This window comes from Phyllobates terribilis, unplaced genomic scaffold (assembly GCF_046119375.1).
Source record: "Phyllobates terribilis strain yellow unplaced genomic scaffold, ASM4611937v1 Scaffold_7__3_contigs__length_470593459, whole genome shotgun sequence".
NCBI classification, from domain to species: Eukaryota; Metazoa; Chordata; class Amphibia; order Anura; family Dendrobatidae; genus Phyllobates; species Phyllobates terribilis.
Genome location: NW_027362767.1, coordinates 67,186,147 through 67,211,415, shown reverse-complemented (window position 1 = coordinate 67,211,415; position 25,269 = coordinate 67,186,147). Strand labels below are relative to the sequence as shown.

Sequence of the window (25,269 nt, the reverse complement as noted above, 5' to 3'; positions counted from 1 at the left end):
TTATTATTAATAATCTACTTTTTGATTTGATTATTGGTTTACTAATCCCCTTATATTTATGCCTACCTTTGCAGTTTTTTTTCTCCAATGGTCTGGCTAGCCCCAAATTCCAATAGTTTTGTATACATTTTCATAGGTTTACAAGTGACTATTACAGCCGCAAATGCTGGTCATTAGACTTGTAGTCAGACTAGTATTTATTTCAATTTTCACTTCCTGTTTCAGGAAATGCACATGAACATTAGCAGCAATAAACAGACTCTACCCTATCTTTTCTATTGTAGCATCTAATGAGCGTGGGCAAAAGTCATTATGAAGGGAGCTGAGCTGTGACATCACCTATCGTGATCGGTGGATCCTGTGTTATCTACTGTATATAGAGGTGTTATCTGTCATAGTACAGGGGGAGGAGGTGAGCTGTGACATCACATATTGTGGATGGTGGATCCTGTGTTATCTGCTGTATATAGAGGTGTTATCAGTCATTATACAGGAGGAGGTGAGCTGTGACATCACCTATTGTGAATGGTGCATCCTGTGTTATCTACTGTATATAGAGGTGTTATCAGTCATTGTACAGGAGGAGGAGGTGAGCTGTGATATCACCTATTGTGAATGGTGGATCCTGTGTTTTCTACTGTATATAGAGGTGTTATCAATCATTGTACAGGAGGAGGTGAGCTGTGACAAAACCTATTGTGGATGGTGGATCCTGTGTTATCTGCTGTATATAGAGGTGTTATCAGTCATTGTACAGGAGGAGGTGAGCTGTGACGTCACCTATTGTGAATGGTGCATCCTGTGTTCTCTACGGTATATAGAGGTGATATCAGTCATTGTACAGGAGGAGGAGAAGGTGAACTGTTACATCACCTATTGTGAATGGTGGATCCTGTGTTATCTATTGTATATAGAGGTGTTATCAGTCATTGTACAGGAGGAGGTGAGCTGTGACGTCACCTATTGTGAATGGTGCATCCTGTGTTCTCTACAGTATATAGAGGTGATATCAGTCATTGTACAGGAGGAGGAGAAGGTGAGCTGTTACATCACCTATTGTGAATGGTGGATCCTGTGTTATCTACTGTATATAGAGGTGTTATCAGTCATTGTACAGGAGGAGGAGGTGAGCTGTGACATCACCTATTGTGAATGGTGGATCCTGTGTTATCTATTATATATAGAGGTGTTATCAGTCATTGTACAGGAGGGGGAGGTGAGCTGTGACATCATCTATTGCGATTGGTGAATCCTGTGTTATCAGCTGTAAATAGAGGTGTTACACCATCATTGTAATCCTGCCTGTCATGATAATGAGACTTCTGAAAACTTTTCTTGAAAGTACAGGAAGTATGAGTCTAAAATAGCCCTAGTGGACAGTGTGAAAATTGCAAGATTACTATTATTTTTTAATAAAGATTGTGATATGAAAAACATAATTGCAAACAAATAAAAAAAAATACATTTAGCACAGTGATTTAAACAATAGGTAATTTTCTGATGATCGCTTCCCTTTAAGAACCCAATCAATATGCACTGCAACATTTATTCAGAAAAGGCATTAGATTGGACCCATATGGAAGTGAAAATGGATTCAGCTCAACACACTGGGCAATTAATTAAAATTCAACAATCTTTATTGGCAAACCCTTTTAAAAACTTGTAGAAAAGACAAAAAGTGGACATCTCAGACGACAAAGCATATACTATGGGGTGGTGTGTATAAAAAATTCCATACGCGTTTCGAGTGAAAAACTCTTGAACACTGACTATGAAAAAAAATATTCTGAACTGGACTTAAGTCAAATAATCATGGATACAAAAACACATGAAAACAATCAAGAAAATACCAATCACAGAGAAGACTAGACTGAATATATGAAAAGAAAAAGGCGGAAACAAAACAAAAATGTACCCTGGAAAAACTGAATGAGAAATATGTAATACAATACATACGAACAACCATGTGTATATATATATATATATATATATATATATATATATATATATATATATATATATATATATATGAGAAAGTCAAAGAGAAAACCTGTACAAGTAAGAGCAGAAAATAACCCAAAAGAAAAAGAGAGAAAAAAGAGGAGAAAAAGAAAAAAAACACAACCTGCGGACAATAAATATGTGCATGAATACATTTTCAATAAACATTAACTGCAGAAAACTCTAAAAAAAAAATAAAAAAATTGTATTATCCTTTTTCTTTGTCTTTTTTCCTTTTGGACTCAGTATTACGCTTTTGATAGGATAACATAATTTCTCGTCTGAGATTAAGCCCAGATGGAGCATATGTGTTCAGAGAAAATATCCAGAAAGCTTCTTTGTTGCGGACCGCATCAGTATGACTACCGCCTTAGATTGGACCCCCATTGCCTGTGTCATTAGAAACAAATTGCCGCATATGGCTGAGCCAATCACTCATGTCTTCAAGCTCGCACCGACCAGCGTCCCAATATATCAAGTGTTGACATAATTACGTTTATTAGATAAATGTGCTCTGCTCACTCAAATATCAAACACTTCATCTTATGGTCGGGAGTCCCATTAATTTAAGGGGCAAACAACCAAATATTAATAAAAATTAAAAAAACACAAGTTTATATTAAAGCGAGAAATACGACATGTTGTGGTGCAGCGAGGCTTGAAGGAATATCTTCACATCAGTCATCCAGACAGTCTTATTCTCTGCTGCACACTTTGCTTCAATGACTCCCAAAATCTGTGACAAATAACGATCTGCACGGTTTGCTACTTACTAATCAGAATTACTACTTATTACCAAATCTTCTGAATTTTCCAATGTTCTACTGGTTATAGGGAGTCTGTCAGCACAGAATGACTGTTCAAATCGAGCACATGCTCTCGGTGTACCCTTGGTGTGGCCAAACATTTAAGTGCACCTTCCCACGTACATGGTTTCCCTCTAAGTCTTCCTCCCATTTATTTTGATTAACAATTCTATTCTGACTTTATAGAACCAGAGAAGGACGGTGATAGAAAACAAGTAGGTAGGAAGGTGCACTGAACTGTTTGGCCACACCAAGGGTGCACCGAGGTTGTACTTGGTTTGAACAGTCATCTGTGCTGACTGACTCCCTTTAAGTCTCAGCTTTTTAAACGTGTATTGGAAACTATTGAATTCCACATGTGCCCTTATATTTTGGCCAACTGTCGGCCAAACACTCAGCTGTTCCTTCCCCGTATACCAGCAATCTCGGTTTAAGGTCAGAGACAGACTGCCGTATAACTCATGCGATGATTGCATTACACTACACGGGCTGGCTGGTACCTCTCCTGACCTGAGCATGACAGTGTGATGTATTTCTATGTAGCTGTCATGCTCAGGTCAGGAGTGCAGACAGCCAGTATGAGGCTTACGATGCGATTCTCGCACAAGTAATACGGCAGTCTGTCTCTGCCCTAAAAATAAAAATTCAATGGGGCCAGAAACTCAATTACTTCCAGCAAGAACCAACATGAATCCAACTTGTCAATCCTTCCTCTCCCAATATGTGCCATCATAGAAAAGTTGGGGAACCCCATACACATAAGATAATGGTCCGATCCCTCTGAAATCGGCTGATCATGCTGACTGTTGTCCAATATGTATGCCCAGTGCCCACCTTACCACTTACATATTCATAAATAGATGGTGCTAGTTTTACAACATTTAATGATGCCCGATTGTACAGCTAGTAACCAAAAGCCATGGGAAGGTTTCTTCTTTTTGAGTCCATCTGGTGTTTTTCACAACTACAGCTACAGGAAAAACCATATGGGCATTGACATACGTAAATTAGTTGTGAAGCCTCTAGCATTTTACTAATATGAAAAAAAAAGTTATGATTTTAACTCTCAAGGTTTTGCGTTGGACCTTCCAATGGTTCTTGGATGTCTCCTTTCCGTTAAAGACTTTGATGATCAAAGAGAGGTCCAAGTGACTCCAGTATAGACATGGAATGGTTTAGTAAAGTTCTCAGACCAAAAGGTTAAGTTTTTGCTTGACCCTTTTATTTTTTAGACTTCTGGATGTAATATAATGCCAATTTGACAACATTTTTCTTATTTTCTCAAAAATAAATTTTTGTATCGCCACCGTTTTTTGGGTGGATATTTTTTAGTCTGTCCAATATATTTTACGGCAGAACTGATTTCGTCATACAGTGACCAAAAGTAATCATAATGAATTATTCATTGGATGATCAGGTCTTTAGACCGTGTGACTGTGAGAGAAGACTCTTCACAGCCCTTTTATCTTAGGAATAAGCTGTAAGGGATTTTTGGGTAGTGTAATTAGTGTTATAAAGTGGCCCATGCAATACAAAAAGATAGTGGTCCCAAGTCCTTATCTTCCTCCTCATCAGTGTGTTCGCCATGTGGATGTGTTTTTTGGGAATTGGATGTTTCGCCCCCAGCAGTTCACCCCCAGCAGTTCGCCCCCAGCAATTCGCCCCCAGGTACATTTTGCCCCCAGCATTTGGCCCCCAGGATGTTTTGCCCCCGCACATCTCACCCCCGCACATATCGCCCCCAGTTCGAAACGTCCGGGGGCGAAACGTGCGGGGCGAAATGTGGGGGGGCGAATCTTCCTGGGGGCGAAATGATAGGGGCGAAATGTGCAGGGGTGAAATGTACATGGGGCGAACTACTGGGGACAAATTGCTGGGGGCGAACTGCTGGGGGCGAAACTTCCTATAACTGTGTTTTTTATGGAATCACTCACTCCATGGAAAGGAGGATTTGCAGTTGAGGAGGACTGGAGGATTCAGGATTCCTGTATTCGTGGGTGTGAAGGTCGTAGTCGTGGGGACCCAAGGTAGTAAAATGTTGTTTTCAAAATGGAAGCATAGTTATCAAAGTCTGGATTTGTGTCCTATAAGTAACATTATAGTAATGCTGATATTATTTAGGCAGATAACATCATGTATTATTCCCGCAGTAACTACAGACTGGAAAGAAGACTGGCGCAATTTGGTGCTAGATAGCTGAAACCACACTGGACAGGGGACTACAGGGGACATGAAGCTTCCACTATGGACAAGTAAGTAAAACATACAAATGCCATTTGCAGACAAGTTTCAAGTTAAAGTTTTTGTTAAGTTCCTAAGGTTCGATGATGATGCTCATAGGCATTTCTTTTTTCTATTATCAGAACATTTGAGCTAAATTTCACATTTTGCAATTGCTACTTTCAAAAGAAGGTTTTCCCTCAAAGTCCGGTACATAGTTAGATCTTAAAAAGGTTGTCCAGGCTAGGGGTTCAAGTCTTCAGGCACTGTATGTGACTACCAACTTGTGAATCCTCAGAGCACAGTGTGCGTGCTGTTAGGATTCTCCGGTGCGGGGAACTGGCAGGTGTGTGACGGCATGTATGCGATTTGCATACATGTGGTCACTTGCCGACTAGACGAGCTTGGCCTCATCCAGTGCAAGTCAATTGAGAGAGGTTGGATATGTCTAGTTTGAATGTGGCGGAAGTATGCAAATTGCATACTTGTGATCACATGACCGCCCACTCCTGGCACTGGAAAATCCTGACAGCTCACACTGTGAGAATTCTTAAGTCTGCAGTTATATAGTGTGACTGCAAACTTGAGCCCCAAGTCTGGACAATCCCTTTAATTAGATGGGCTTCAATAAAGTTTCCCTTTTTCTTGGAGAAAATCTATGGAGATTAAGAGGTCCTAGAAAATTAATACTTGTAGAACCCAAAGACTAAGAACCTGATTCATAAAGATTGTAATTTTTCACTCCAGTATGGAAGAAGAGTACGCTGGAGCATGATGCTCTACATTCGTGACGCGGTGTGCACCTCGATTTAATTTGGGGCATTTTTCAGCTGTCGTGAGTCACTACAAGAAATAAACTTCAGTGAGGGAAAAGGATAACACTTCTGTTGATATCTATACTACTATTTTTGCTATAAATTTTGATAGAGCTGTCAGCTGGAATTGGTCATGGCCTCTCCCAGCAAAGGTTTGCCCATTTTTTGAAAAATTTGATGTAGCTAGCCGGGACTGGTGTGTAAAAAACCCAAAAACGTTACGTAGATCAGAGTTGATATTACCTAGTATGGCCACCACTTCTTCATCTTGGATGACTTCCAGTGATCCTGACACCACAAAACACAAAGCGTCCACGCTTTCACCGGCATGGTAGATGAGGTCCCCTGGAGCGCAATGAATGGTTTGAAACTCCACCGCCAAAGCTCGCAGGCAGCCATCACTGGCCAGACGAAAGGCTGGGTGCTCGTTAAAAACTTTTCTATTTAGATGCACACAAATGTCCGCTCTCATGTCCTTGGGACATATTGCAAGAACCTGCAAAAATAAACAAAAATAAATAAGACATGTACGAATTACATAGTAATGAATGTATACAGAACAGCTTAAATTAATGTGAATATTGTAATAATGTGAATCTACACTTTTTAACACACTATCATTTTTTATATAACATTCTGTGCAGATTATTTTTCTAATACAGCTTTATAGTTGAAGCTCTTCTTTGGTACAAATGCCCTGCTGTGACAATGGTGGGTGTGGATCCACTGTGTTACTGGCCGGGCTTAACCTGGAGGGGTGTAACCAAGTGGCTACCTGGTTTTCACTAGAGCCTCTGATGGTGAGGATAGGCTTGGGCCATTAGGGTAGCCACCAGGTGCCACTCCAGGGCAGTCCGCAGACCTGCTGTAGCTGACTGAAGGGTCAGAGGCACATATGCAAAGCACAGAAGGCATAAACAGAGACATGGTCAGGAAGTCCGAAGTCGGGGCAGGCAGCAGAGGTTCAGAATACGAAGCCGGGGTCAGGAGAAGAGAGGTCAGACAAAACAAGTACTTAACCCGTGTCAGTAGCAGGAAGGTCAAAACAAGAATGCACCAAGACAGATAACTAGAAATGATTTTGAACTAGAAACCTAAGTTTAGGCAAGGTGTGGAGGGAGGAGCTGCTTAATATATCCCCTGTTGGCAGGGGATAGGCCAGGGAAGCAAAACTTTACTGGAATTTAACCCTGCTGTGTCCTGCAGAGTCTGTCCGCATCTTGCTATAGCCAGGTGGACAAAAGCAAGAGGAAGCAGCAGTGCTGGGAATTCTGAAAGAGGCAGCTCAGCAGGACTGCCTGACACTGGGAGGAGCAGAGCGGCGAATGCAGTGAGTAGGATGGCGCTGAGAAAGCATGCGAGTTACCGGCATGACACCTGCATAGACTTTGTTGGGAAAACTCACTACAGTATGTCACTACTAGAGGGAGCTTTAGAGATTACTGCATAGTGAGCTCAATTTAATGTCCAGTATTAACTGTCATAAGCTCATTTTAGTGGCGGCTATTACTCCATGACATTGATTTGCAGAATGTTTGGAACCTCTTTATTAAAAAAACAAAACAGATCTCTAACCAAACTACAGCTGTTAAGTAAAAATTTCTGAACTAATAATTTCTTATTTAGATAAAAAACTATTTAATCAATATAATCTTAACTTAAAGCAGTAATCTATAATATCTGAGAATAAGACGTATGTAAGGGGTGGTTGGGTGTCGGTGTGTGCTTTTTAATATTTCTAAAATATACATAGACACAGAGACCAATCTTCTTGATGTTTATACAGACATTAGTACTCCAGTTAGACTCTAGATGGGCAGAGTATGGGCGGATGCATTCCGAACTCCCAGAAATAAGCCTCTCTGCTCCAGTTGCTGGTAATAACCTTAGCTTCCTCTCTGTGCAATGATGCTATTCTGATACAAATAGACCGATCTTCATCTATGTCCCTGACTATAGCCTTAGGATAATGTAACATAGGTATTGAGTGCTACTCATCCCCACTTCTAACAAGCTGTGATGCAGACACTCTTTGCTGGGTATCACCGCTCTCCTCCCTTCCGCCAGACTGCTATGTTTCTGACCTCTACTGGCTAGAAATAGAATACTTTTATGTTCTCTATCATGCTGCCAGAGCCATGCTCTGTAATGCTGATTCCCCACATCCATCTGACCTAGCCATGTCACCTACAGCTCAGTACACAAATTCATTAAAGAGCTTAGCATGACGCTCTCTTTTAACGAGCAGCAACGTGGACCTCCTCAGCGTCATCAGTGGAATCGTATCGGCCCAGGTGTTTCTCTTTCAAATAATGTTACTGATTTGCATCACTTATGCGGTATTCCTGAAATTGTTACATATTTGCTGCACTTTCATCAATGGCAGCTATAATATCATTCTATATAATTAGCATCTGTAGATGCATAATACGGTGCCTACCAAATTGTATTAGACATAACATTAACTAGCAAAAATGTTTGGTTTATGAGACACAGCAGAGAAAATACAACATAAAATAACATAATACATGACAAACACATGCATGGATATGACATTTGCATAGTAACATAACAACTTGGATAACCATGTAATATCTCCACTGCAACAATGACAATGGTGCTAATGTCATCAACAATGCCAGGCTCTGATAATCCATAATATTAACAGTGGGGATTATTGTAGCATAAGTCCAGGGTTGAATTGGCCCACCAGAGAACCGGAAAATCCTCCGGTGGGCCCTGGCTTCTCCTTCAGGAGAGTTCATAGTGCAAACCTTGCAGCCGCTATAAAGCCGTTGAATGGGGGAGAAAGGTGGGCCCTCAGAATCAAATCCTCTGGTGGGCCCAATGTTCTTCAGTCTGACACTGTATAAGTCCTTACATTTCCTTAGTATTCAAACAACCAGACTAGTGGGAAGACATTATTAAAATAAGCTCTCACTTTCAATTGTATAAAACCTTTATTGCTTCTTAAAGAGACTTCAACATAAAGATTATATTTCTTAAGTCTTGAAAGTTAAGCCAAAGATTCCAAATGATATTATCTATCATACTTATAAATTATTGACTTTTTCTCATAATTGTTAATTGTGCTGATATGCTGCTATGTGCTTATCTGTGCCCGCATCCTCCACCAACTGAAATGGAAAAATCATTGAAGAATAAATATCTCTAGTCTCACTGTGAAATTAGATCGAAAGTTTTAGAAGTGAATTTATAGTAAAACAGTTAGGATGTAAAGAAATATAACAATAACTGTGACCTTATGAGATCTCTACAGAATGGCAGCAAAGAGAGATCTCACAACCTCTTAAGACAAATTTGTGGCTATTAGGAAGTCTCCATGCAAATTATTGGCCAACACACAAAATATTACTAAAAATAAGTAAATAACAAGTCACAAGGATTTTTTTGTCTAGAATACCATCTGTCTCTACCAGTGACCTTCACTAGCTGCCACCTTACTTAAGAGAACCAAAAAACACAGGGGTCCCTTTCTAAAACAGTATAATTACAGCACATCAAAAATATAATTTAGTAAGAAGGAACTGCAGGTTACAACTTCTATTAACACTGTGATTATATGAGATATTCTTCTAGATGTTTACCCTGATTCTGCTCGAGTCCAAATTATGGTTGGGACATATATGAAGATACCAGTGCTATCAATGGCACATGGCAGGTTGAGGACTTTTATTAGATCTTGCATTGAGACCTGAAGCATCAGATTACAACAGCTCTGTTCCTATTTTACTGTAGTATTTTAGTGTACTGTACTTCTAAACCCTTGTGTCTAGTGAAACTACAGACCAAGCAGTCAATCCAAAGCAGAACTTTCTGCAATATAAAGCAGAGCAGTTCCTGCCATTGACACGATATATTGCTTTCTTGCCAGGAGAGAGCAATGAATATAGAAGCCCAGAAAGAGCAGTAGCATAATTCAGTGTAATTCAGCGTTTTCTGGAACTACTGCTCTTTATATGTAGCACAGGAATAAACCACATAAGGCCCTTCGGATGCTGTCACTATTTTTGCAGTATCTTCTTTTATGGATTTATTTTATGCACATTTGCTTTTAATTTGCTAAAATGAATTATTCAGGAATCATTCAAAAAACGCATTTTATTAGCACAATTTATTCCACAAGAAGCCTAAAAGCAACTTTTTAATTCTATATCATGTGATCTAGGAGGCTGGTGGTACGTAATGACTAAATCTACATGTTTATTAATGGACTGTCTTGTTGTTTGTCTTTATAATGTTATCAGAATTTCTGTTATCGTTCTACAGTTTGACCACTAGTGGCGGCTATTGTTCACCTTAATAATTGTGCTGCAATCCCACTCCTTACCACTGGAGGCTGATGGCAGATTCTGAATCTATGGAATCCATCTTGTTTCCTGTTTGGGCCTACTTAAAGCCGCATGGATCTCTCACTCATTGCTTGAGTATTGTGTCTAGCTATTAGCCTAGTTCCAATCTTCAGCTCCTGAACATTCTTACCCAGAATGTTCTCATCTATCTATGGATTGTTTCCTACACCTCCTTTGCTACTCCAAGAACTTCTACTATCGATTGCTGTTCCTGCTCATGCTCCTTTGGCCACTGGTTTCCAGCAGTACTACTCCAGTATCGTAACAAATGTTAATAAGCAAATTGATTCAATGCAAATCGAATTTGTATTGAAAGTTTAGGAATTTGCTGAACATGGTGGATTTGTCTGAATCACCAAGTGATGCAAAATATTAGCCAGAGAAGGCTCACATGACCTCAGAGACGGCTGGTTGGGCTTCCACATTATGCCATGCAGCCAGTGTCGGACTGGGGTGCCAAGGTCCCACCAGTAACAAACTCCAGGGTCCCACTTTTCAGCTACATGCAAATGTGACATTATCCTCAATCACAAATTTATATAACAATGAACTGGGTAGGTTGTTAAATGAATAAGATGCTGTCTTTGTCTGTTCATAGTGATTCAAGTATTTTGTGCCAATAACTGCTCATGTAAGAGGGTGATGGCCACTGTTGTACAGGGGTCCACCAGAGGATTCTCCTATTCTCCTGTGGGCCAGTCCAAGCCTGATTGCAGCTATCACATCACAAGATCACAAGGGACTATCATAGCCTGTATGAAAGTGACGCGCCCCCTGGGCCGTGTGTGCACGTGCGTGGGTTACCCGGAGCCGGGTCTCTGGGGGTTGTAGTCTCCGTGGCGATGACCCGGTCCGTCCCTCAGGGTGGTCAGACCAGTGGCCGTCTTTTATAGGGTTTTTATGATTTAATGTCCGACTACACCACCCGTGGATTGCGGTCAGGGTGTACCGCCGCTACGAGGCAGACCGCTGAGGCTGGTGTGGTGTGCGCAGCAGAGGATGGGACAATTCCCCACGGGAGGAGTATAGCCTCAGGGCAGTGAGTGTGGATGATGGGAGTGATGGTGCACGGGTGAAGCAGGAACGACTCAGAGTCTTTGCAGTGCAGTTCAGGGTCTTTACTGATGATGATAAGGCAGACCCTCCCGGGAGTACTGGCTAGCATAAGGGGCCTGGTCAGTCTGTGAACAAACAGGAGTTCCCCTGGCCAGGTGGAGTTGTAGGCCTCCCCGTCTATCTGCACTCTTGATGGCAACCTTGCTGTAAGTAGCCCACGTCCCTGAGTATACCATGTGGTGCTCACCCGTATGGCTGGTGACTTGGACCCTCTGGTAGCTTCCGCTCCTTGATGGCGGTACTGGTCCCTTGTGTGTGACTGAACCTCCGGGCTTCCTATTGCCAGAGGGCCTGAAATCCCCTGCCGGCTGGTTTCTGCTGCTGGATATATAAGTCCTCACAGCCTCGGACTCCTGTGTCCGGTCGTAGTGTCTTCAGCCAGGACGAGCAATATCTGCTTCCAGTCCCTGGCACTCAGCTCCTGCTCCTACAGAGCTCCTAGCTGTTGCTTTCCCTGTGTCTCTCTCTCTCTCTGTGTTCTCTCTCTCTGTGTTCTCTCTCTCTCTAACCCGCCCCAGATCCAGTTTATATAGGGCAGGTTCCTCCCCTATCTGGTCTGGGACAGGAGGTGTTGCATGTTCAAGGGCTCCTGACCAGGGAACCTCCCACTTGCTCTCAGACGTGATATTTCTATCACTGTGGCAACCAGACCCCTGGGGTGCCACAAAAGCAGGAGCAGGGGATGAAGCAGCCATTTTGGAGTGAATCTGAGAAATGAGAGGATGCAACAGATCACAATTTAGACATATGGATGGGAAGAGAAAGCCATAAAATACTGAAGAAACCATACAGGTAGTATGTGTGACAGCACAGCAATGAAGAACAGTTGCCATTAATTTACCCATAACCGTATATGTTATGACAACTCTGACCTTACTAGGGCTGTGATTGCATTTATGAGCTTGAAATGAGTTGTAAACAGTCCTAGGAGACCTCAGGGTGTTATACACTTTTTTTTTCAGGGCAATAGGAGTACTTGCGATTTGCTGTGAATTTTTACAAAAGCTTGCAAATTCAAATTTGAAAAGATTCTCTCACCTCTAATATATACAGTATTACAATGCATCAATAATTAGTTTTATTCATGACATATGAAATACAATACGTGAAACACATATATTTGGGCACAGTTCTCCTGTATTGGGCCACTAGGACATTAATAGAAGAAGTAGCAATCACATCTGGCCGTGAGGTCAGAGGTGATCCAACTGCCACTGTGACATATCAGGTAATGAAAAGCACTGCAGCATCCATACTACTAACAATCTGGGGGCAAAATGGGGACATATAAGGAATTCCCTGCACATTCCCAAACTGATGAGGACATTTTGAGTGGTGTTTGAGTTTTGTTCCTTTTTGTGATCTTGCAAAATCGTGAACGTTCGCCACCTTGGACATTGTTTATTGTAACTGTACTGTGACATCACTATGTGCAATAACCATCGTCCTTATTGTTTATGTACTGAGACAAATGTAGTCTTGAGTATCAGACATCATAATGTTTGTTGTCTCCGTTCTACGCCACTCTCAAAGTTTGTAACACAACTGTAAACCTCTCCCCATACACCTTACATTTAAGACAGTTCCACCCGCCAAAATTGGCAGAATAATTAGTCTAATGTGCATGAATGCCTTCTGACACTCTCCTAAAGTTGATATCAGGGGGGAGAAGCATCTGGCTTGATGAATTTCGGTGGCTGATCCTTTCGGTCTCCCCTCAGATAACCCACTGGCAGTAGTTCTGATGGAAAACATGAGTGAGTGTTCCTGTGTATTGGGGATTTGGGAGAGATGGCTCTCGACCCAACGATTGTTTGCCCAATAGCTATCTAATATGTAAGTCAGTATTAAGAATTACTCTTGTGTAGTCAGAGCGATGAAAATATAGGCTTTTCTTCACTTAGGCCACAGGTTCAAATCACTGTTCTATTTCTATTTATATTGTAAGAAAACAGGAGGTAAGGTCCCGGATGGCAGATATGAGTCACCAAGGTGGTTAGCCTCGGTAATGTAAAGTCTGTACCAGTAACACCAGGTTACTGAGAGTTTTAGCTCGATTTTGGGTCCAGGATTTAGGAGAAAGCAAAAGAGTATGGGTGGGAAAGGTTGTTCCCATAATCCAGCCCTGGGTTTACAGGCCTAATAACATCAGCTGGGTTACCTCAGCAGAGTGGAGTTTGGGCTGGAGCTGAACAGAGGTGTGTTTGTTTGGTCATCTTGTTTAAAATGGTTGAATTGATACTGCCTGATATACAGAGTTTGGTGAGGCTGCTACATTTACTATGTCTTATTGTGCCTGAAGAAAGGACTGTTTATGCTATTCATTTTTACTGGAGAAAATATGTTTTTGTTTAGGAGCTGTAAAGTTTATGACAATAAACTTTATGCAGTTGTGATATAAAAGCCCTGTGCTGGTTACATATCCAAGTGGCTACAAGGGAGCGGAAACTCTACAATATTTGCAATATTTTTTATAAAGCCAGATATCTGCATGACTATTGTTAATATACAGTACACGCCCAACATAAAGTTTCTTGTACATTTGTGTCTTCATCTCTATCTGCACCCTGCTTCTCCTTAGTACTGCAGGTCCCTGCCTTTGCTCCCCTGTGTGCTTCCTGATAGAGAGAGATGGATCTCAACGTGGGCAATTCTTATTTAAATGGATGAGGGACATTGGGTGGAAATGCAGCTGGCATCAGTGGGATCTTCAGCATAGTGTATCTGTTGGTGCTCCTGTGGGACCCAGCTCCTGTGTACACCACTCCAGCCCTGGGAGCAGTCACATATGTGACTGGGTGCATTGCCAAAGGCGAATATGAAGAGCATGGATTGGATACAATATTAGTATGTCACATGTAAAGTTTAGGAGCCTTGTTACAGATTTTACATAGGACATATATAATATGGCCTATAGAATGTTTTATATACAAATGCAGTATATCAGCCAAATAGAGGAAAATGCATGCAGGTGACTATCGTCTATTGTACACATTGACGATATGATCTTCTATTGAGGTACTATTGTTTCAAATCTGATTTTTATTCCTCTCATCTATCCGGTAACCATACTTCATTCTGACAGGTATTATTGAGGATAAATGACACATATTTCAGGTAAATTGCCAACGCTATCAGTGTAGGTGTTTTGTTGTGTGTGTTTATGAGGAAGCGAATGAGAACTCGTTCATCTGTCTCCACTTCATCCCATCAACACATAAACTAACATCACAATGACTGATGAGAGGACAACATTGGAAAATGTGATCACATCATGTGGGAGTTACTTGTGTTAAAGGAATATTACAATCTTTGGAATTGGCAATGTGGAAAGAATTGTGCAATTTTTAGAAGAAAAAAAAACCTTTTAAGCTGGGGATATACCGGTACTTTTACCTTTTATATAAGGCATGGTATGAAGGGTTCAACTTTTCATTAGGATATACCGCAAGGGCGGCGTTTTGGTGAAAGAAATGTTCCAATAGCTGTCACGTAAAAGTTTCCTAAAGGTAGATCAATATTCTACCATAATTAACAAAAAGAACAGGTACATTCATTGAGAATTATATGACTCAACCCAAGAATCGCAGTTTGATGAGTCTAGAACCAACTGTAAACATATGATAATTGCCAAACATCTGGCAATTTTTCATCCCCCCTCAACTGCAGATTGGCTGAGCAAAACAGTCCCGCTGGAAGGAGTGGGAAATCAGTCCATTTAACCATGAAGGAGTGGTTAGCTTGCCACATTGCCCCTCTAAATAAGGCAGATATAGACCTGGTTGCAGTCTACAGCTATCTCGTCTGCAGTCATAGTTGAGAAATAATCTGGGACGTTAAATTGCAAAAGAGTAATTTTATACTGTTTCCTAAATATTTTAAGACTTTAAGTATATAATTTAATTTTCCATTCAATATCGGTTGAGCTACTTGAACCAAAGTATGGTGCTATGTTTGCAGGGACACTTACTATTGACTTATTAGTACTTAACAAGTGGCCTTATTGGATTGACTCCAGTTAGTACCAGGAATGTTCATATAATACACATACAAAGCTGCAAGAAATGTAAATTATTAGCGATTATCTTGCATGAATATCACTCTATGTAGAGAACATGTGTATTGTCTGCTAATAATCTTGGTATGTTCATAGGTTCTCATCATAGATGGCTTTAGTTACCTGCCAACAACGATGTCTTCCCTTATCCCAAGATGAGTGGCTTTGGGTGGCCAGCTGTTATTTTACAATGTTGTCTCGAAATGATTATGCAGTATGTGTCTATATGTGGTCACCCAATGGTTTTGATGTGTCAGGGGGCTAGCATGTTGACATAATGTACTGTTATGGCATCATGAGTCCTTACTGAGGTCCTATCGCCAGTCTCGGGCTGCCTTTTTTTATTTAAGAATAGGCAGCCCCAGACTGGTGATTTTTTTTTCTTAATAACAGTTATTAGCAAAAGTGGCCAGAAGGGTTCCTAATGCCCCCCTAAAGGACCAGATTATCCAGAAAAGGTCAGGTCTAGGTTAAGGGTTTTTAGCATACAAAGAGGGATCCCACATCCCTCCTCACTATGAAAGATCTTGCGTGTTATCACAAAATCTCGCTTTTTGCACTAACCCAGCCCTGCCGCATACTTTACTAAGCGGTTACCATATGGTAATATCATTACAGCAGTTACCATTTGCAAAAAAAGGGTGGACACATCCGTAGGTTACATTCACATGTCTATAAAGAATAGTTAATGGAATTCCTATTTCTTGCCCTCAAATCCACCCTTGTCCAGACCAAAAAAAAGTTTTTTCAAGACTTGATTCAATTTTTTGCACAAAATTCAAGTCTCTCACATATCCACGTGACTAAAACCCCATAAATATTAGAGGCAGAAGGTTTCAACAACTGGGATCTTCACCAATTCTGGATCTGAGTCTTGGCCTCCAAACAGCACAGAAGTCCCATTACATCTACTGTTGCTTTCATGCAAATTCCCATGGCTTCTATTATTGAAAGTGGAATGACTCAAAGTCGGTATTTATGGGAAGTTTGTTGGAGGGCCTAGGCATGTCGGAGCAGAACTTCGGGCTGACAGCTATTTCTCCTGACTTCTCCATACACTCAAAATACAGGTCCTATCAGCAGGGCAAGAGTTCCTACTAGAGAGCTAGTGCCAGACTCCTCTGGCAGTGGCTTATCTTGGAACCAAAGGACCAGTCATTGAAGTTCAACAGGCAGGACTCTTGTCTATCTCAACATCATCTGTCAGGGGACGGTCAAGAGGTCTCCATAAATATTAGAGTGGCTTCCGATCCTGCCGATATCAATGGGTTCAGGGTATGGGGGCTTTTTTTTTTTAATCTAAAAAATACCTGTATAATTACATAAATAGTCATCCATTCCTTACCATTAATTTTCCTTAAATGAAAGGAAAAAAGTATTTCATCGAAATCTGGGAAAATAACAAAGGGTTGGAGAACCTTTATCAAACATGAGGATGTTCTTCCATGATGCTCCTCGGCTAGTAATGAAAGACAGGTTCATTTACATTTTTCCGATGCTAATGCAACAACCTTTTGTGTGACTGCATAGAGCAAATGAGAAAATGTGATCTCTATTGTGTTTACTTGGTTTTGCCTGACTGACGATCGCTTTGCACAAACTATAATTATTAGTGTTAATTTCGCAAACGGCATCAGAACGTTACAGCGAGGCGGCGGAGTGACATTTAGACAAGAAAATCTGAGCACAGAAGGTAATCATTTTGAAATCCATATGCTCGAGTTACCAGACGAGGGTCTACATTTTTCACTTTCTGAAATGATGCAAGAACCTTCAAAAAAATAACAAGGCAGAAAGTTATCATACAAAAATGTCAAGATTAAGATATTTAGACTGGCTTCAGGTGACCATAATGAATTTTATGGATCATATTATGGCTGCAATACTCGGACCTCCCATGCATGGACTGAACACCAAATATATTACCTGTGAGCCAACTCGGCTGCAACAATAATAACGGTAGGTCAAAGAAGCATACAATCCTAAGCAAGAACACGACCTCCATCAACCATGATCATTGAACCAATATCAAGCTTTATTGTAACAACTCATTAAAAACATAAAAGACATTGGTCACCCTCCGATGAAGCCTGATGCGAAACGCGCCAGACTAGACATCTGTTAAGTGGGTAAAGTATTCTGAACTTGTTGTGACATGAATTTGGGATTGTTTAAGCACGCAGTACTTTTGAATGGGCATACTGCAGTGACCTGTGGCCGGATACTTTAGCACGCAGCACTTTCTAGCGGGCATGGTGCATCAACCTGCTACCTGAGCTGTTAGATGATTATGTGGCACCCCAGGAGTCCGGTTGCCACAGTGGCATTGCCTCCCTCACAAGAGGTGATGCCATGCCTGGAAGCAAGCAGGGGTCCCCTAATCAGGTATACTATCATGCAACACCTTCCTGGCTCCAGACCAGCAAGGGGAGCTCCTCCCCTTAGCAACTGGGATCTGGAGGCGGGGTTAGTTAGACTTAGTGAGAGGAGTTGAAGTCAGGACATTGAAGAGGAAAGACCTAGGGATTGGAGCTGCGCGGCAGTTCACCACTGAGGATAGGAGCATGGAAGAACCGGACACCGGAGTCCGAGGTTGTGGGGCACCGAAGGCCCAGCAGCAGAAACTGGAGGGCAGGAGACTGCAGGTCTCCTGGCCCCACCAGACGCCTGGAGGCTCAGCAGCACCGCAGGGCCCAGCACCACCATGTGGGAGCGACGCATCAGCAAGGCCCGAGCTGCCTGCCATACGGGTGAACACAAGGACGTTGTACTCAGGGACGAGGGCTACAGCACAGCTACAAGCAGCAGGGCCAGAGAGATTAGTGCAAAAGGGAAGGCCTACAACTCCACCTGGCGAGGTGGATTCCTTACTTGCTTCCAGGCTGCCCGGACTTCCATTTCTAGCCAGTACCCGTGTTCCGGTCTGCCTAAACACCGCAAGTAAGTGTGTGACGCTCGCCAGCCCTCATCCTGGGAAGTGGGGTTACTCGGAGCCGGGTCAGATGTTTGGTGGATTGTAGCCGTGGCCTGGACCCGTTCCGTGCCCAGGGCCGTCACATTTAACAGGGTGTAATGGACTTACAGGGTTAGTGTTCATCGAGTGGTGGTATGGACTACGCTACCTGTGGTGTCTGGTGATGGCCACCAGTGCTGCGGCAGTCCTCTGAGGCGGGATGTAGTGGCAGCAGGAGATGGTGCTACTCCCCACAGGCGGAGCAGGGCCTCAGGGCAGAGAGGCGGATGGAGGGAGTTGCAGTGGAGGGGTTCTGGTGCTGTGCGGTGCGGTGCAGAAATAAAGAGACCGGAGGCCATAGTGGTAGACTTCCAGGGTTTTACTCACGGTAGAGCATGCAGCTGCAAGGCTTCTCCCTGCTCCTCATGGGGCTCTGCGGCCAACAGGACCGGGGGTCACACAACCTCCGAGTAATTCAGGCGCTTTAGTCAGGACCCCGCACCAAAGTGTTCCTAGACTTCAAACTAAGTCCTCTCCTATCCGTGTGTGTAGAAAGGCCGGGTCTCCCTCTGGACTATGCACAGAACAAGGGTACGGGTGGCGACTCCGCTCCGTTACCCGGTGGGATCCACTGAGCCTCTGGGCTTCTCCGACTGAGACATAGAGTAACAAAGTCAGATATCGGGGGCCTGTACCCCTTTTGCAGCAGGAATCCCTCTGACTAGGCCAGAAAGCGAGGACAGGTGGCGTATACCGCTCCGTCTGCATCCCCCTGGGATCCTTTTGCGGTGGAGCTAGACTCCTCTGCTCCAGGCCTTCTTGGGTAGGGACCGTGACCGGGTAGAGACAACCGTTAACTCTTGCCCGCTCCTCGGCTCAAGGCCAGAGTACGAGGACCGTGTCCCCATCAACTGCAGGTTCACACAGAAAGCCACGTTCAGTGATGAAGATCACAATCAAAAGACCATAAGCCCAAGATGGCTGTTTATTAAATATGAATTATTAAGTGTAACCTACATGTGCATCCTCCGCCCTCACCCACTACATGGTTCCCCCTATCTTTTGGTTCCCCCATCTCCACTTATCCCGGCTGGGGCAGCACACTGGTGCCTATTAGCCCCCCCCTACAGGTGGGAGGAGTGTAGTGTTTGGTGCGAAGGTGGGGTCCTGTCAGTTGCACCATCCTTACCTCGAAAGAGAGATACCACACCCCAGTAAAGAGGTGCAGTATCCCTGTGGCGATCGAACCCCCAGGGGCGCCACATAAACATAAGAGGAAACCGCCATTGAGTTGTGGACTGATTATTAATTGCGCCATCACCCCTGCACTACACCACCCAGCATCATCTACTTCACTACAACATCTACACTGTCCTGGAGCTAAGCTCTACCTGTGGAGAGCCAAACCAACTCTGCTGCATTAGACACCAGCTTCAGAGGACCAGCGCTGCAGCGGCGGAAACCCATAGCCGCATACCACAGGTGGCGTCACGAATTGCATACATAAAAACTATGGAGTCCCCCTTTTTGCTGACCGCCCTGGGTCATAGACCGGGTCACCGCCACTGTGACATCTCCCCAAGCAATGACCGGCCCGGCATCGAGTACCCCACGACCCAGGGGGTGCGTCAACTTGGCGTCACGAACAGGATTCACGAAACCCGGTATAACCGGGTCCTGTGTGCCATAGACTTTGCTAAATGGTGTTATCACGTGGTTTGCCGCCCACCGAGGGGAAGCCCCGATCCGGAACCGCCGGGTAAGAGATCCTTCCGCCTGCAGACCAGCATACTGGTAGGTCAGCAGATGCCCAGGCCCTGGCTGAGGTTCACTAGGGGGAGGAAGATGCCCAGCATGGGAGAGGATTCAGCCGCGGGCGAAGCCGCCGCCACTCTAATGCCGTTATCAATGCCATATATACCGGGGGCGGCGTGGTTGCCCCAGTACTCAGGGGAGTCGCACACCCTGAATGACTTTGAGGAGAGACTGCGCAGTTTGTTTAAAGTATACCCCCTGTCTGAAGAGCAAAAAGTCAGCTTCCTCATAGGACAGCTAATCGGTGCAGCCCAGAGAGAGGTGAAGTCCTGGCCGGGCAGGGACAAAGGCACTGTCAAGGAAATACTGGCCCGGTTGAAGGATACCTTTGACACCTGCACCGCAGCAGAAATAAAGATGAAGTTCTACGGGTGCAAACAGAGGGTGCAGGACAGTGTACGGGACTATGCTCTAAACCTGCAGGAGGCACTGCGAGCCATCAAACAGGTAGACCCCGACAGTGTGCGAGATGAGGACACATTGCTAACTGAGCAGTTTATTGAGGGGCTCCTGTCTGGCGCTCACAGGACACAGCTGCGCATTATGGATCTGCAAAACCCTGATCTAGACTTTGCACAATTTAAAGACCGAGCCAACCGGGTGCTGCGAGAATCAATCCCAAGTGGCACTGCATCCCTCCGGCGTCCAGCTATCACATACCACCAGGAGGTGGCGTCCTTTCCCCCAGCACCTGTGGAGGTTGACGCGCAGACCCTAGATAATGATCCATCTGCAGACCTGCGCCTTCAGGTCCAGGAGCTGACCAAAAGTGTGGCTACACTAACTAAAACCGTGCAGGCCATGCAAGTGTCTCCAAAGGAAAAGATCCAGCTGGCTTCTAGTCCGGATGATGTCCCGTGGAGACGACAGAGAAGAATTGCACCGACCAGAGGGAGGAACAGCGATCGCTACGACCAGGATGGACAACCCATCTGCCGCCGCTGTCAAAAGGCGGGGCACTATGCAAGATTCTGTAATTTAAACGAGCAACCCCTGGGGCAGAGGGCCAACCCCCAGGAGTAAGACGACCAGTCCCACAAAGCTGGCGAGACAAGTACGTGGGAGGACGGCCGGTTCTACCTGTCGTACTTGATGGCATCCCAATGAACGCACTGTTGGACAGTGGGTCCCAGGTGACAACGATGCCATATATCCTTTATAAACAATACTGGACTGATTCAGACATTACCCGCCGTCTCAGATGAACATCTTAGTATCTATGCCAGCAATGGTCAGCCCTTGCCTCAGGTGGGGTATAAAGAGGTGACCATAAAAGTTGGCAAAGTAGAATTGCCATCACAAGGAATGATTATTGTTGATATTGATCACCGAGAAAGTCATCCTATGATAACCTTAGGCACCAATGTGATAGAAAATTGTCTTGGAGAAATTATTCTTTTGTTGCAACAGGTCGCAGAGACTGCCAGTTCCAGTCATCAGTGAGTTCTGCAGAAGGAAATCAGAGCCCTGATGAAAAGACAACAGGTAGAGCTGTCTGGTGGAAAGTTGGCAGTGTCAGGATGAGTGATCCATTCCTCATTGCAATGCCCCCTAGGAGTGAAATGAAAATATGGTGTCGGGCAGCAATAGGTCTCAGGGATCAAGATTATCAGGCCCTGGTAGAACCCGTGTACTCTGACAGTAGGCCCACCATCTTGACAGCCAGTGGGGTAGTCGATGTCCGCAAGGGGAGAGTACCGATACACATCCTGAATTGTGGGGAGAAAGAGGTCCATTTACCCCGGTATGCTACCCTTGCTAAGTTGTTCACTGTCAGTAACAATGTAATAAAGGCAGTGGAACCCTTGCCTCCATCCAAACCGGCGGAGGATAACGGCTCCAAGGGGCAGATGGAGGATTGGTGTCAGAAGCCACAAGTAGGCACTGACTCCACCCCTTTGCACCAAAAGCATGGAGTATACCGGGTGGTCCAAGAATATGAGTGAGTCTTCAGCAAACACCCCCTAGACTTTGGGCAGGTAAAAGGGGTCCAACATCATATCCCCACAGGAGATCATCCGCCCATTAAAGAGAGGTACCGGCCTGTACCCCCAGCTCACTATCAATGTGCCAAAGGAATGTTACGAGAGATGAAGGAGGATGGGGTGATCAGAGATAGTTCTAGCCCCTGGGCAGCTCTATTAGTTCTCGTTAGAAAGAAGGATGGTAGAATGAGGATGTGTGTTGATTACAGGCAGATTAACCGCATTACACATAAGGACGCCTACCCATTACCCAGAATTGAGGAATCATTAGCAGCATTGAGATCGGCTAACTATTTCTCCACTTTGGATCTCACCAGCGGATACTGGCAGGTACCTGTGGCAGAGGCGGACAGAGAAAAGACCGCGTTTACATGACCAATGGGCCTCAGCGAGTTCAACTGCATGCCATTCGGGCTCTGCAACGCCCCAGGAACCTTCCAGCGGTTAATGGAGTGTTGCCTAGGACACAAAAACTTCAAAACTGTCCTGCTGTACCTAGCCGATGTAATTGTCTACTCGAAGACATATGAAGACCACCTGGAGCACCTGGCCGAGGTGTTCGAAGCCCTTTCTGGTTTTGGCCTGAAGGTAAAGCCGTCCAAGTGCCACCTGTTGAAGACCAAGGTGCAGTACCTAGGTCATGTGGTAAGCGCCGAAGGTGTAGCACCAGACCCTGAAAAAGTCACCGTGATCAAGGACTGGCCAAGACCCTCCACTATCAAGGAAGTGCGGCAGTTCCTCGGGCTGGTGGGCTACTACAGGAGATTCATCAAGGGTTTCACCAAGATAGCGGCACCCATGCAGGACCTCTTAGTAGGCCAGTCCAAGAAGGCCAAGAACCCGAAACCTCCGTTCAAATTGGGTAAACCAGAAGACGAATCTTTCATTCGACTAAAAATGGCTCTTACTGGAGACGAAGTCCTGGCCTACCCCGACTATGGCCAACAATTTGTACTCCATATGGATGCCAGCAATGTGGGATTGGGAGCGGTGCTGTCCCAGGTACAGCAGGGCAGAGAGAGAGTGATTGCCTATGCCAGCAGGAAGCTCAGGCCCATGGAAGGGAACCCTGACAACTCTATAGTTCCTTTAAGTTGGAGTTTTTAGCCATAGTCTGGGCTGTAACAGAGCGCTTCAAACATTACCTCACCTCCTCCAGATTTACAGTCTTCACAGATAACAACCCGCTGACGCACCTGGAGACTGCGAAGCTTGGTGCCCTAGAGCAATGATAGATGGCCCGACTGTCTAACTATGAGTTTACCATCAAGTATCGGGCGGGGCATAAGAACACAAATTCTGATGCGCTATCCAGGATGCCCAACTGGCCAGATGGGGGAGAAGACCCGGAAGATCTGGAGGGGCTAGAGCTACCCGCTTTCCATCGTCACGGGGTGACCCAGTGCTCCCACTGTATGAGGGACAAGCGCTCCGCCAACAGAGAGGCCACAATCAACCCATTGCCCCACCATGGATGGGGAGAAACGCAAGATAGCGACCCGGCTGTCCGCCTGGTAAAGGAGATGCTGACGCAAGCTGACTCACACCCTGATCCAGATGCTCCACAGGAGACCCAACAGTTGTGGAAGGAGAAGGGCAAACTGTTCATCTACGAGGGAAAGCTGTGTTGAAGAAGTATCAACTCCCGGACACACGAACTGGTCTGGCAGGTGGTAGTCCCGAGGCGGGATGCGCCAATGGTCTTTGAAGCATACCACGATGGAGCAGGACACTTCGGGTGGAAGAAGTTGGAGGTCCTGCTACGTGAGCGATTCTACTGGGTTGGCATGAGGAAAGCAATCGAGAGATGGTGTCGAGAATGTAGTCCATGCAACCTGAGACGGAAAGACCGTGACAGCCAGAGGGCTCCCCTGCAGCCCATAATCACCAAACAACCACTTGAACTGGTAGCCTTGGACCACGTGAAGCTAGCCCCAAGCCGGTCAGGCTATGTCTACGCTTTCACCATAGTAGACCACTACTCCCGATTCCTTGCAGTAGTGCCAGTGAAAGATCAGACGGCTCAGACGGCAGCCAAAGCGTTCCAACAGCACTTTTGTCGCCCGCACGGTTACCTTGAATGGGTGCTTACCGACTAAGGTCCAGCCTTTGAAGCTGAGGTGTTCCAGGAATTCTGTAACTTGTACAGCTGCAAGAAAATAAAGACGACGCCATATCATCCCCAGACCAACGGGTTGTGTGAGAAGATGAACCAGGTGGTAATAGACCAGTTGAAAATGTTGCCCCTTGAAGAACGTAGCCTGTAGCCAGAGAAGTTACCAGATTTGGTGGATCTATATAACCACATCCGGGTGAACTCCACCAACTGTACACCCGCTTACCTGATGAGAGCCAGACCTGGTAAGCTACCCATCGACTTAGACATGGGAGTCTTAACACCAGAGACGACATCACCAGATGCAGATTGGGATACAGAGCGGCAGCAACAATACCACAAGGTGCAAGAATGTGTTGAGAGAAGTTTGTCCCAGGCGAGACAGAAGCAAGAGAAAACTTATAATCAGCACGCACCTGCCGTTCCCTTATCACCTGGAGAACAGGTACCTAAGAGGAAAAGACGAGTCCACAAGTTAGATGACCAGTGGGAGGTAGAGCCATACACCATCCTACCCTCAAATTATGATAACACCAAGGTGTGCCTCATCAGTAAAGATGGAGGGGAAACTTCAGTGGCAGTCTCAAGAGACCACTTGAAGATATGTCCTGAACAGTTGAAACACAAAGAAGAAGACCAAGACAGCCCTCAGCCCACAGAAGAGGTGGAAGATACGGTCCAGACAGTCCTTGGAGCATTTCCCCAGTCTTGGACGCAGGTGAACAGAGAAATTGTAGTACCGGTCCTAACTTTCCTGCAAGCGGCCTCACCGAAAACTGCAGAGGTTCCAGAACATCTGGAAGACAAGTCGGCCCCAGAGACAGATGCTTCATCAGCAGCAGATCAGGAGAATCTACCCTCTGCTAGCAGTGAACCTGTCGTACCCAGGGTGAGCCAAAGAATTCGTAGGAGATTACCCAGCCTACCGGTGTTACCTCAGACTACCTGTAGTGTAGTTCACACAGAACCCACCACAACAGGGGTATACACTAGGGACCAGGGTAGGTCAGTG

The 25,269-nt window shown here is 44.7% G+C and overlaps 1 protein-coding gene across 5 annotated transcripts in view; it reads right to left on the bottom strand.

Annotated features, from left to right (window-relative positions):
* The window catches only part of KCNH5 (potassium voltage-gated channel subfamily H member 5), a 469,113-nt gene that overhangs the window by 48,996 nt on the left and 394,848 nt on the right, over nt 1-25,269 (bottom strand). For all 5 annotated transcript variants that reach the window (XM_073638703.1, XM_073638702.1, XM_073638704.1 and 2 more), the window contains one exon: nt 6,086-6,338. In XM_073638703.1, coding sequence (XP_073494804.1) covers nt 6,086-6,338 — 253 coding nt within the window. The remainder of the gene's footprint in view (nt 1-6,085; nt 6,339-25,269) is intronic.